This window comes from Nematolebias whitei, chromosome 12, assembly GCF_014905685.2.
Source record: "Nematolebias whitei isolate Nwh7 chromosome 12, NemWhi1, whole genome shotgun sequence".
Lineage (NCBI taxonomy): Eukaryota > Metazoa > Chordata > Actinopteri > Cyprinodontiformes > Rivulidae > Nematolebias > Nematolebias whitei.
The window spans coordinates 22,815,688-22,830,292 of record NC_056509.1 but is presented as its reverse complement, the minus strand read 5'-3'; the positions used below and the strand labels follow the sequence as shown (position 1 = coordinate 22,830,292).

The following is a 14,605-nucleotide window of genomic DNA, read 5'->3' as shown; positions in this document are numbered from 1 at the left end:
ATCCATTATCTTTTACCCGCTTCTTCCTTTTCGGGTCACGGGGGTCATTGGTGCCCATATCCAGCCATCACTGTGCAAGAGGCAGGGTAGCCTGGACGGACCACAAGTAGTGCTGCAACAACGAATCGATAAAATATATAAAAATCAATTATTAAAAGTGTTGGCAACGAATTTCATTATCGAATCATTGTCTCGCGCGATTATGTGTCTCTTGCCATGTTGCGGAGCCATTTTCTTCACCTGCAGAGCATTGTCAATGCTGGCTGACTAAATAAAGTTTTAAAATAAAAACTCTGCAGAGCGAGTTGAATGGAGCGAGGCAGAAGCAGAGCAAAGGCAGTGTTTTCAAAGGAAATTAAGTAGATTTTACAAATGACTGACGCCAAGAAAACGGTTCAACCCAAGTCCTCAAAAATGTGGGAGCACTTCACACTTCATAAAGCTAAAAAAAAATGCATGTCTCAACGTGTCTCAGAAACCAAAGCAGCGAAAACGAACATTTTAACGGCACAAACCAGCACAAACGTAGCACTAACCACTCATTGTATTTACTGGAATTTTTGACGTGAGTGGGTTGTCAGCTTCACCAGCTCAGCTGTGCGCCATGCAGACAGTGCACGTTTTACGCACAGGAGCGTCTCCAGACAGCTTTGCAGAGCGCGCACAACTGCTAATGTGTCAGAACTCTTGCATACATTTCAAAGATAAATAAAAAAGCTTACAGTAAAAAAAATACAAGTGAAATGTTTGATGTGTATTATTCACATCACATTTCAAAATTGGTCAAAATAACAGCGATCAAAATGTTAAAAAGACAGTACCAAAAGTAGATAAAAATGTGAGTCATACAGTTACAGGTTGTGACAACAGTATTTTTCTTGATGGAACCGACAAAGAAGAAATAATGAATATAGTAAAACATCTTACAGACAAGAGATCAAAAGATTGGGCGGACATGAATATGATGCTTGTAAAGGATATAATGAGTTATGTTATTGAGCCGTTTACATATATTTGTAATTTATCATTTTCAACATGAATATTTCCAGACAATATGAAAGTAGCTGAGGTAATTCCTCTTTTTAAGAATGGTGAGATATGTGTGTTCAATAATTATAGGCCAATATCCTTGTTACCACAGTTTTCAAAAATTTTAGAAAAATTATTTGTGACCTGATTAGATCAATTCATTGTTAAACAAAATATTATAATTAGCAGTCAGTATGGGTTTAGAGCAAAAAACTCTACATCAATGGCTCTCATGGAATTGATAGAACAAATAACTGCTGCCAATCTAAAACAATATTGTGTTAGTATTTTTGTTGATTTAAAGAAAGCGTTCGATACTACTGACCACATTATTCTCCTTGAAAAATTGAATAAATATGGGATTAGAGGACTAGCACTACAGTGGGTATCCACCCACTTCAAATGTTATCAGCCATTAAATGGCTGTTGTTAGTTGTTATCATCCCCATATGTAGCGGTCAGACTGCCCCTCCTGTACCACCTAGTGGGTTTAAATGAACTTTGTTAGCGTTGTTAGCGATGATAATAGGCTCTGCTTTTAGCTTTGTTACCTCTCATAATAACTTAATGTGGTTAGGTTTAGAGTAACGGGTCTGGCGGTTAGGTTTAGGGTCTTGGTTAGGTTTAGGCACAAGGGTAAGGGGGTTAAGTTTAGGGTTGGTCCTCTGGGTCAGGTGTAAGCTTACGTTTAAAGGGTTACATAAGCTGAAAAAAAACCAAAAAAAGACACTTCCTGGTTTACCCCCATGCAACGCTGCCTATTATCAGCAATAATAACAATAATAACATACCTTTAAACCTACTAGGAGGTAGGTGGGACAGTTTCACCGCTACATATGGGGATGATAACAACTAAGAACAGCCATTTAATGGACTGATAACATTCGAAGCCACTTGGGTATCTAGCTATTTGAAAGATAGAAAACAGTTTGTACAAATAAATGATGTAAGATTTGACCTCTGTAATATCATATGTGGAGTTCCTCAAGGTTCTGTACTTGGACTACAGTTATTTATTTTATATGTGAATGACTTGAAGACTGTGTCAGGACTCCTTAAATGTGTTCTATTTGCAGATGATACCACATATTTTTGTTTGGGTAAAGATATAGAACGGATGTTGGAGTTGATGCAGACAGAGTACGTAAAAATACAAACTTGATTTAAACTTAATAAATTATCATTAAACTTAGATAAAACTAACTATATGATATTCAGTAATAGAAAGAGTGCTGTCGATGTTACATTTAGAGTCGAGGGTGTTGAGATTTGTAGAGTTAGTGAGTTGAAGTTTTTAGGTGTTATCATTGATGAAAAGCTGACATGGAAACATCACATAAATTATGTAAGAATAAAAATGACTAAATCTATAATAGTACTGTACAAAGTAAGGGAATTATTAAATGATAAAGCTCTGTATATGTTGTATAATGCAATAATTGTTCCACACTTAATCTATTGTATTGATGTTTGGGGGAAAGCGTGCAAAACAATTACAAATCCTTTTATTTATTTTTTTTTACAGAAAATAGCTGTAAGAATAATTACTAGAAAGCTGGTGAAGATTCTCAGTCATCTAGGACATGATAAATTCAAAAAACGTTTGTTAAAGACGGGAGCTGGCTGCGGGCCACCGGAACCGGAAACCACTTCCAGCCCATGTCTTTTCCCCCCTGGTCGAATCTCCCTCAGAAGTGGCAACTCTCATTATCAAGAAATCAAGGAAACGTAAATTAAGTTTTATCAATTATATTAAAAAAAGGCAGGAAAAGCTTACAATTTACAGCGCTGGTCTCTCCGGTCTGTGACGTGTTCACAGACACGGAAGAGCCCCGACGCCCCGTGTCATTACTCATTTATAGGGTCCTGGACTCCTCCTTCGCAGAAGGGGAGTTCAACCTGTCTGTATGAGGGGGCGTGACTAAGTGTGATCTCAATGGATCTTATGTGGTTCTGATGTGTTAGGAAATATGAGACGGTGCTTCAAAAGCCTTTCTACGTGATGTAGCAAGCAGAATAAACTCTATTCCTTGACAGATATTGAATCCCAGGGAGACTCTTTTTATAGTTGCTGGCCCAGTTTAACCCAGTCAGAACTGGGTCATAATTTCATTATAATCCTGTCTCTGAGCAGATCAAAACCATAGGACCAGTTTAGATAAGAAAATATCCAACACGTTCAATACAAAAACAACTGGACTTTATTTGTAACAGAAGACGTTTCGCTCCTCATCCGAGGCGCTTTCTCAATTCAAAGAGCAGAGAGTGTGGGGTTCAAGTTATAAGGCTGATTGAGATAAGATACACATATATATGTAGATTGACAATTCACACCTCACACCTTAACAGTAGGGGTTTCTTAAGGTCTTTGTTACTCTAATTCACAGATGAGGCTACTCTGTTCCCATCAAGTGTGAAAACTGGCTGGGAATCAGTCTTAAAGTTGCATTACATGTTTTTGAAATTGGGAATCTGAGGCCTCCTCCTCTGTTAAAATATTTTTTTTCTCTTTTAACATAAATTGCTTTCTTCACCCCTCTCACAAACCATCAGTGTTCTCGGTCCAAAATGTGCATTTTGGTCCTCAAAAGAGTGTCCCTTATCTTTTTTTTATTTTATTATTATTACATCTTTATTTAACCAGATAAAAACCCATTGAGATCAAGACCTCTTTCACAAGGGTGACCTAGCCAAGAACAGGCAGCAGCAGCACACGTCATAAAAAACAAAACAAGTAGCAAGATTATGAAGACTTCAGAAATATATAAAAATATAAAACATACAGTATAACAGTAAATGGCAATAATTATTTAAATCAATAACAATTCAAGATCTAAAACACAGTCACTGTTGACAAGATATCCTTTGTCGATTTTTTAAAAGTTTGCAAAAAGCATTCAAAGTAACAAAGTATCTGTGAGGTGGAGGTGAACAGCTGAGTCTTGTCCTGAGGAGGTGGCTCTCCTGGCCTCATCTGTGAATTAGTTTTACCACAATGGATATGATGAAAGCCGGAGAAAAAGGGGAAGACACAGAAATACCAGACAGCTTTAGCTGTCTGCTATTTCTGTGTCTTCCCCTTTTCTGCTTATTGTGTTTATTTCATTCTGCCCATTCTGCTTTTTATACTTTTCATTCTGCTCCTTGTGTGATTCTGTTTCTGTCTGTTTTCTGTCACTCTCACTCACTCCTCAGTCTGCCTCTCCAGTCTTGATCATGCTCACCTGTCCCTAACCAGCTACCTTGGCCAGGTGCGCTCATCATCTGTCTCTCCCTCAGCCTTACTTAAACCTCTCCTCTTCACTACACAAGCGTCCGGTCATTGTTCTGTTTTACACAGACATCTCAGTCCTCCTCTGTCCGTCCTGTTTCTGTCCATTTGGTGATCTGCTCTGTTTTGCTGGCTGTAAGCTTGAGTATGTTTTTGCTGCCTCGTCAGCCTTTTGTTTTGATGTTTACAATAAACTGTTTTTATTTTGAAACTCCTGCCTCGCTCGCCTGCCTGCCAGTGGGTCTGAAAACCGAGGAATGTGATATGAAGATTATTATTGTTTGAATTAATTTTGGGGAAAAAAGGGGCAGATATAAGGTTTTTTTTCTTCTTTCTGCAGCCTTTCATTTTTCATTTGTGATTGTATTTCTTATTGTGTATATTTGTTTTCTTTTTTAAAAATTAGTAAACTTTGTAATAATGAAATAATAACAATAATTTAAGTTTAGATTGTGTGTTGTTACTATAATTCACATTTGTCTAAACTTCTGCATTGTAGGTCAAGAAACAACAGCTAATCAGCTAGCTTTCTGCGTCATGGAACTTGGACGACATCCTGAAATTCTGGAGAAGTATGAGATAATAACCCAGTTGTTAGTTTGGTATGTAGTTAGTGAAGAATGGTTTCTGAAGTTGAGTTTTTACATTTCAGAGTGAGGAACGAAGTGGATGATGTGATTGGGATGAAGCAAGACGTTAGCGATGATGACCTCGGGAAACTGACCTACCTCTCACAGGTACATACCATAAAAAATGAAAGTTTTGCAGAGAGTGGTGAAGGCTGCACATAAGTCTGTTGGGGTCAGCCTCCCCACCATCACAGACATTTACACCCCAGATGCAGGAAGAGGGCCACCTGCATCATGAAGGACCCCACTCATCCAGCACACACAATTTTTGCCCTGCTCCCCCCAGGAAGGAGGTTGAGGAGCATTAAGTGTAGAACCACTAGACTGAGGAACAGCTTCTACCCTGAGGCTGTTAAACTCATGAATCTCTAACCAAGATAATCACTGTGAAAAAATCACATCATGTTGATGCTGATCTGATTCATGTTGTGTTCATGCGTGCTCATCTGCTCACACAGACTCATGCTCATGTTCGTGCTGCTGTTCGACGTAATGTTTTTATGCTTTTAGTGCTTAGTGTATTTTTAGTTGATGTTTTTCTTAGTTCATATCTTAGATGTTATTATTGTTTTTCTTTTACATTTTATAGTTGGATGTAACTGGGACCCTGTGTACATAATTTGTTCGCACCACATGTGGTACATGTGGTGCGAACGACAATAAAGAATCTCTGACTCTAAATATGCAACTTTGTATTTAGTGTCCTGACTGATGTTTATCCTCATGTTAATTCCTGCAGCTTCTGTTACAAATTCAATCAGGCCATCTTTTTCTTATAACAATTTGATTTTACTCTGACCTTCTAGTTCAGCGTTCTTTATGAATGTGTTTATTGTCGTATAAGGAACCACTTTTATAGGCCACCCATTGTAAACCTCCCACAGGTGCTAAAAGAGACACTGAGACTCTACTCAACTGCTCCAGGAACATCTCGTCTGATCGTCGAAGACATGGTGATTGATGGTGTCCAAATCCCCGAGGGAACTTACTGTATGGTGAGATTTTTTTTGTTTTTTAACATTCTTGTAGCTGTAAAGCAAAAAGTGATTGTCTGTTAAATATTATTGAATAATAGTGTCAGCAATCATGTGTTAAACAGAATAAAACTCATTTCTAGGTCACTTAAAACATCTATTCATCCATTCATTATCTTTACCTGCTTCTTCATTTCCGGGTCCCGGGGGTCACTGACACCCATATCCAGTGGTCATTGTCATACTTCCGGTAAGATGGCGCCCGTGTACATGGCTTGCAATCCACCTCTGCTGATGGTGTTTGGATTATTTTTGTTTTGTTCGTTTTTTTAATCTGGGACATAAACTCGCTGCTGATGTATGACCGAAAACAGCTTCTGGATCTTCGTTTTTCTGTCACCGATGTCGCTTATTTGGAACAATATGAGCGTACCTCTGGACCCCCCCCCTCCCCCCCTGCGGGCAGACGTGCTAGATTACTTCCGCTGCGCTCCTCACCTCCCTGCCCGGAGACATCGCTTCAGACGCCGGGGAAAACGTGCTGGGCGGCTGGTAAAGCTTAAAGCGCTGCGCGCAGTGGCGCAAAAAGCGGGTATGCAGCGTATGCAACGCATAGGGGCGCTGCACTGCAGGGGGCGTCAAAACCCTCTGTAGAAAAAATGTTTTTCTAGTAGGCATTTTCTAAATGATCAATAACAGGGGAACAGCACTGATTAGGCGCCCCTCTGCTCCTTCACCTCCCCTCTGCTCCTTCACCTCCCCTCTGCTGCTTCACCTCCCCTCTGCTCCTTCACCTCCCCTCCTATCGCTCTCCCTTCTCACACAGGTGGCTGTGAACACGCCCCTAAGAGAACGCACTCGGCGCGTTTTTTTTTTTTTTTTTAATCTTGAACTACCGCTCGTTGTGCACTTGACAACAAGATGGAGCGGCAGAAAAAAAAGCTATCCGGGGCGCAAAACAGAAAAAGGAAAAGGGAGAAGGATAAAGATGTTGGCGGGATGAAAAAAAGCCTTTCAATGTGGTTGAAAGATAGTAGGTAAGTACTGTCAGTGTATTAGCAGGACAGGAGGGTTTAAATATTCAGGTTAGCTAAAGCTAGCCTAATACACTGCGGTTGGCTGTTAAATGTTGCCTCCCCTATTGATGTGATTTGTTTAGTATTTTCTGTATTTTTATGAATATTTGATACATGCGCCTCGCCTGTCACACACACATATCCACACACTAAGTGTAAGAATGACCAAAATAAAACTCATGAAATATTAACACAGGAAAGCTAAACTGTTGTGGCGGCAGTTCCCAGCTATGATCCAACGCTTAGCCCTCAGTGCTGCAATTTATTCACTCATATGTACATTTATTATTATTGATTCTTTAATTAAAGATGAGTTGTACAAGTTTATGTGTGTATCAGATAAATTAGTCCTCAGTGTCACTATAGCTCAAAAAGGTTGGTGACCCATGTTTCCAACCTTTTTGGCAGAGGGACACTTGAGTTTAAATGTCTTATTCAGTATCACTACAGTGGTGTGTGTTGTGATGTATCTGGTGAGTCAGATCAGATGAAATGTCCAGTCAGTAACTGTTATCCAACAAGGAGATCATTTAAATTCAAGTTTCATTTCTATTGTGGTTTGACTGCTGTATTTTTAAACCTACTTGACACAAAATTAATGTCATTCAGCTGTGAGGATGGAGAGAAGGAAGAGAAGATGACAGAGGAAGAATCAGGACAGACTGGGGAAGGCAACAGGTTGGTCTAATGCAGGTGGAAGTGAGGGAACAGTTACTTAATCCCAAGCAATAACGTGTAAACATTATTTTTAAAAACTGTATTAAGATCTGTCATTTTTACAACTAATATATAATGCTTTTTTGACCTTATGACTTAGTGCAGAATGCCACAGACAAAAGGTGAAGGAGACAGACACGAGGTCAGTGATAGAGGAGACAAGTGATGACATCAGGTAGGAATAATTACATTAGGGAGGCAACAAAAACCTATATACCATGATGGTTTTAATTTCTGATGACCATATTTCATTGTCTTCTTTTTTGGGAAAATTAGTTCAGGCAGACATGGTGAGTTAATCATCACAAAGCAGAGAGGACCAGATGATGAAGAGGGAGAGGAGCAGAGAGGACCAGATGATGAAGAGAGAGAGGAGCAGAGAGGTCCAGATGATGAAGAGGGAGAGGAGCAAAGAGGTCCAGATGATGAAGAGGGAGAGGAGCAGAGAGGTCCAGATGATGATGTAGAGGGAGAGAAGTACAGAGCTGCAGAGGAGAGGGCTGAGGCAAGGCTTTATTCAGAAGATCCATCCGAATGGCCTTTACCACACAAAATGGGGGACACATTTAGGCAGTACATGGTTGAAAATGGCCCACAGAAAGTTTCTGATGGTCCATATCCAAGATCAGAGAAGAATAAGAGGTGTTTTTCCAAAGCGTACTGTTTTCGTATACTGTCTAATTGAGAGAAAGTTGAACGAGATTGGTTACTGTATTCCAAAAATACCAGCAGAGTCTATTGTTTTGCGTGTAAGCTTTTTGGTGAAGCTAAAGTTTCTGATACATGCCTTGTGGCAGGGTACAGTAACTGGCGATGTCTTTCAAAAACACTGAAGCACCATGAAACCAGTAGTTCTCACATAAATGCTTATCTGATGTGGAAAGAAATGATATCTCGCTTACGCCTAGGTAAGACTATTGATAGTGAACTGCAGAGAACCATGGCAGCTGAAAAAGCATACTGGAGAAGTGTGTTGACTCGAGTTATTGACTGCATACTCTTCCTTGCAGAGAGAAACTTGCCACTAAGGGGGAAAAATTCTCAGTTAGGAAATCCTAAAAATGGAAATTTTCTGGGAATCCTTGAGCTCATTGCACGATATGATGTCACACTGGCAGAACATCTTAGAAAGGCAGCCTCCAAACAAACCACTGGATATCTGACATGGTGCACTCAGAATGAATTTTTAGATTCAATATCAGAGTGTGTTTTGGGTAAAATATCTGCCCAGATCAAAGCCTCTAAGTACTTTGCAGTGGAACTGAACTGCACACCTGATATTTCAAAGCAAGAGCAGGCCTCAGTCATTATTCGATATATTGATACTGATGAGAAGAAAAAAGTCACTATTGCAGAGTCTTTTGTAGGGTTCACTGCTGTGAAGGACACAACTGGGAAAGGCCTCACAGATACACTAACAGGGGTTCTGGAGAGTCTGGGGTTGGATTTGGCTAATTGTAGAGGGCAAAGTTATGACAATGGCTTTAATATGAGGGGAATAAACAAGGGTGTTCAAGCTTTAATACAACAGAGATGTCCAGAGGCTTTATTCATCCCCTGCTGCAGCCACAGCCTGAACCTTTTGTTATGTGATGCAGCCTCATCTAGCAGAGAGTGTCTCACTTTTTTTGGCACTGTTCAAAGATTGTACACAATCTTTTCGTCTTCTGTGAAGAGGTGGGACATTCTCACAGAGTTTGTCGACATCACACTGAAGCCTCTGAGTGACACCCGGTGGGAGGCAAAGCTAGACTCTGTCAAAGCTATACGTTTCCAGATGGGGGGAATTTTAGATGCACTACAAAAGCTTGGAGAAGTGGCAGGAGACAGCAAGATTGTCTCAGAGGCAAAATCACTATCTGATGAGATTGTCAGTATGGAGTTCCTTGTGTGCCTCATAATTTGGTATGCCTTATTATGTGAGATCAACTTTGCAAGCAAGGCACTACAAGCAGCAGATGTGTCAATGGACACAGCCATTAGGCTAATCGAGTCTCTGAAAGAGTTTTTGCTCAAATATAGAGAAGAGGGCTTTCAGAAGTCACTTGACATTGCAAGCAAAATGGCCATCGAAATGGATGCTTCTCCTAAGTTCAAAGAGAAACGACTTAGGAAGCAAAAGAATTTCCCAGATGACAATTCATGCACTGGTCATCATGAAAAGGAACCCACAAGGCACTTCAGGTGCATGGTTTTCAATGTTATTGTTGACACACTCCTCCAAGAGCTGTCTGAGAGGTTTTCCAATTTTCAACTTGTGTCTGAGAAATTTAAATTCATCACTAAAATGGAGCACATGACAAAAGCTGAGCTGGAGGAATCAGTGACCACATATGCCCTGACCACTTGTGATGTTTCAAGAGATATCATTCAAGAAATATACCCAGCAAGCCGTCTACTGAAGGGTTACAAGGCTCTAGAAAAGTTAAATTTCCTAATTCAAGAGGACCTTGATTTGGTATTTCCAAATTTGACAGTAGCCCTTAGAGTATTTTTAACCATGCCTCTGACAGTTGCATCTGCAGAGAGATCATTTAGCAAGCTGAAGCTCATCAAAACATACATTCGTTCAAATATGAGCAATGATCGCTTGTCCCAGTTAGCAGTGATCTCTATTGAAAACAGTGTGGCACAGTCTATTTCATTTGATGTTATACTTGACAAATGGGCAAATGCAAAGTCACGGAATGTAACAGTTTAAATGTCATAAATGTTAAAACTCTGACATGGACTCCAGGCTGTTAAGATGTCATATTTCCGCTACATAAAATGTTGAGCACTGACTGAGTACCACTACTGTTATATATTTGTACTTTATAAAACTTCTTATTTGTTTATGATTGAAATGATCACCTGATATAATATGTAACATTAAAAAAATCTGTAATATTACTACTGTATTTTCTAAGTGCATGACTAAGCTGTATGAGGCGGCAAGTAAAAAGGAGCGGGTGGGGGGGGGGCGCCGATGATGTGTTCGCATCCACCTCAAAAATATGTAGTTGCGCCCCTGGCTGCGCGCTGCATCATCCTCTTTAGCTGGTGGTCATGGTTTCCATCGCCAGCTTCCCGCGTGCCTGGACCAGGTAAACAGCAGGAGTTGTCAGCCAGTGGGCCACACGGACCGACCCAGAGGGGCTGTTATTGAAAACATGTGGCCACTGATGCGCGAGAACTTCACCGCTGCTAGCTCCACTTTGGACAGTATCCGGATGTATTTGGTCAACGCAAGATCTGTTACCAACAAAACTTTTATCCTCAGGGATTACTTTCAAGAGTACGAGTTGGACTTTTTCTGCATCACAGAGACTTGGATGTCTCCGGGTGAGTCCAGCGCCTTGACGGAATTATTGCCACCGAATTGTCTGTATTTTAACGCCCTGCGGACATAAGGCCGACGCGGTGGTGGATTATTAACAATATTCAAATCAACCTTTGACTGTAAACAACTGCCCATCCCAGATTCCCACACCAGCTTTGAGCTGAGCATCTTTGAACTCGGCCATTCGCCTCCGACGTTATTTGCACTCGTCTACCGCCCACCTCGATCTAAGGATTTCATAAATGAGTTATCTGTTTTCTTGGCAGGCAGCACGGTGGCGCAACTGGTAGAGCTGCTGCCTCTCAGCGAGCAGGTCCTTGGTTCAAACCCCGGTCCAGGGGCCTTTCTGAGTGGAGTTTGCATGTTCTCTCTGTGCATGCGTGGGTTTTCTCCGGGTACTCCGGTTTCCTCCCACAGACCAAAAACATGCATGTTGGGCTGATTGGTAACTCTAAATTGTCCCTAGGTGTGAGTGAGAGAGTGAATGTTTGTTTGTCTCGTTTGTCTCTATGTGGCCCTGTGATCGACTTGCGACCCATCCAGGGTGTACCCCGCCCCTCGCACAGTGATTGCTGGACATGGGCACCAGCGACCCCCGTGACCCAAAATGGAATAAGCGGGTAAAGAAAATGGATGGATGGATGTTTTCTTGGCTGAAATCACACCAAAATATAATCATGTTTTCATTATTGGGGACTTTAATTTGCATGTGTGCTGTCCTGAGAAGCCCTTGGTTAGGGACTTTTTAGATTTATTGGACTCATTTAATTTAACTCAGCATGTAAACGGTCCCACCCAAGAGTGTGGACATACACTGGACCTTGTTTTAACTCGTGATGTGACTGTTAGTAATCTTGAAATTGATGATAATGTTTTTTCAGATCATATGCCAGTCCAGTTCAAGTTCACCCTCCCCCATCTAACTCCTAAGTCGTGCATTCCTGCACGTAGTAGCCGGACCATTAACCATTTCACTGCCGCACATTTCACTGATGTTTATAACTCTGAAATGATCATTCAGCCCCCAGTGTTTCTCTCCACCACTGCGGAGCTGACATCCCAGTTCAACTCTGTCTGCTTAAAGACTCTGGATCATGTTGCCTGATAAAACCAAAAAATCAAAACTCAGAGCAAAGCCTTGGCTGAGTGACGTCACTAAGGCCATTAGGCAGCAATGTAGGAGGGCGGAGCGCAAGTGGAGGAAAGACAGGCTGCAGGTCTCTTTTCAAATACTTAGAGAGTTGGCGCCGTTATCAGGAAGCAGTGAAAGCTGCTAAATCCAAATACTTCTCTGATATAATTACCTCAAACTCTCGCAACCCACATGTCCTCTTCTCCACCCTAAACTCTGTTCTCCACCTCACTGAACCATCACCTCTGGAAGCCTCGACTGAGCTGTGCGAGAACTTCTTACATTTCTTTTTGGAAAAAAATTGTGACCACTCGGGCTCTCATTTCCCCTCCAACTCATGACCCATCCACTTCAATCTGTAGCTCTGTTTGATCATTTTGAACCCATCACTCTATCTACTCTAGAGCAGGTCATGTGCAGCTTGAAACCGTCTGGTTCCCCCTTTGATGTGGTCCCCCCTCGACTCCTAAAGGAGGTTTTTACTACTCTATGTCCATCCATTCTGGCTATAGTAAACAGTAGTTTATCCACTGGCATGGTGCCAAAATCCTTTAAACATGCTGCTGTTCAGCCTCTCCTGAAAAAAAAAAAAACTTTGACCCCTCAGTCGTATCCAACTTCTGGCCTGTCTCCAAACTCCCATTTGTTTCTAAACTACTGGAGAAAATAGTCGAGTCCCAGTTGAAGTGCTTCCTGGAGGGTCACGCCATCTTAGAGCTATTCCAATCTGGCTTTAAACCTCTCCATAGCACTGAAACAGCCCTGCTGAAGGTCTTTAATGACATTTTCTTAACCACTGATACCGGTGATTCTGTGCTGCTTGTACTGTTGGACCTCACAGCCGCCTTTGACACCATCGACCATGAGATCCTCATTGCTAGGTTGGAGCAGTGAGTGGGCATCACAGGGTCAGCCCTCAATTGGTTCAGATCTTACCTCACTAACAGATCGTTTTGTGTCTCCATCAAGGATTTTAGTTCTGCAGCGGCAGAGCTTAAATGGGGGGTTCCGCAGGGGTCCATCCTGGGTCCCCTCCTATTCTCTTTATACCTGCTGCCGCTTGGTGCTATTTTCCAGAAACACAACATGCCCTTCCACTTCTACGCCAATGACTGTCAAATTTACTTGCCCCTAAGACACAATGGCACATGCTCTATTCAACCTCTGCTCGACTGCCTAGCTGACATCAGGGACTGGATGGCTTTAAAGTTCTTAATTTTCAATGAAAAAAAGTCTGAAGTCATGTTGTTCCCTCTAGGGCATTAACAGAGTACTCGAGTAATCTACACATCGATTGCTAGGACATCTATCAATGTTAAAAATGTAAAGTCGGGCGTCCGTAGTGACGTCATATTATGTGACCACTGTATGACCGTAGGGGGGCGGTGTTGCACTGTTGCAGGTCACAGAGTATGGTGTATCGTATCACCGGGTCCTATCCACCGAACCAGAACCAGTTTCGGTTTAAGTTTCGTTTTTGACGTGCTGCGTTTCTTCACGTTTGCAGTTTAATAATAATAACTAATGGTTTAGTTTTTTCCTGTGACTTATTTGCAGTATGATAAATGGTAGGAGCATAATATACGCTCCCAATGTTTTGTTGGTCTTTTGTTTTTGTAAATAATTACCGTTTTTTGCGGTTTTATTTTTTTATTTATTTTTGTATCTTGAGATCTATGACGTCATCAAATACTCGAGTTCTACTCGGGTTTTATTATGTTAATGTCGAGTTTAAAAAATATATACTCGTTCAACCCCTAGTTCCCTCCCAATGACACGATCACAAATCACTGCATCGACCTCTCTGCTCTAACACTGTCGGAAAAACAGAGTCACTAATCTGGGAGTGATAATGGACCCTTCCCTGAAACTTAACAATCATGTAAACATGATTGTTAAATCATGTTTCTTCCAACTGAGGCGGCTGTCTAAACTGAAGCCCATGTTGTCTAAAAATAACCTGGAGACAGTATTACATGCATTCATTACATCTAGGCTTGATTACTGCAATTTGCTTCTGTTTGGTATCAGTCAGACCTCCATAGCACGACTACAACTTGTCCAGAATGCAGCAGCCCGATTTTTAACCAGCACAGGCAAAAGAGAGCACATTACTCCAGTTTTGGCCTCATTGCACTGGTTACCGGTTCACTTTCAAATCCAGTTCAAAATGCTCATGTATGTCTACAAATCACTGAACAGTTTCACGAATTAGTGGCAGCAATCATGCAATGAACGGAATAAAACTCGTTTCTAGGCCACTTAAAACATCTATTCATTCATTCATTATCTTTACCTGCTTCTTCATTTCCGGGTCCCGGGGGTCACTGACACCCATATCCAGTGGTCACTGTGCGAGAGGTGGGGTACACCTAGGGACAATTCAGTTACCAGTTAGCCTAACTTACATGTTTTTGGTCCGTGGGAGGAAACTGGAGTACCCAGAGAAAACCCA

General features: G+C 41.3%; 1 protein-coding gene across 1 annotated transcript in view; it reads left to right on the top strand.

Annotated features, from left to right (window-relative positions):
* The window catches only part of LOC119418456 (cholesterol 24-hydroxylase), a 43,155-nt gene that overhangs the window by 22,344 nt on the left and 6,206 nt on the right, over positions 1 to 14,605 (top strand). Inside the window, exons 10-12 of the mRNA XM_037685745.1 lie at positions 4,800 to 4,872; positions 4,953 to 5,037; positions 5,814 to 5,924. Coding sequence (XP_037541673.1) covers positions 4,800 to 4,872; positions 4,953 to 5,037; positions 5,814 to 5,924 — 269 coding nt within the window. The remainder of the gene's footprint in view (positions 1 to 4,799; positions 4,873 to 4,952; positions 5,038 to 5,813; positions 5,925 to 14,605) is intronic.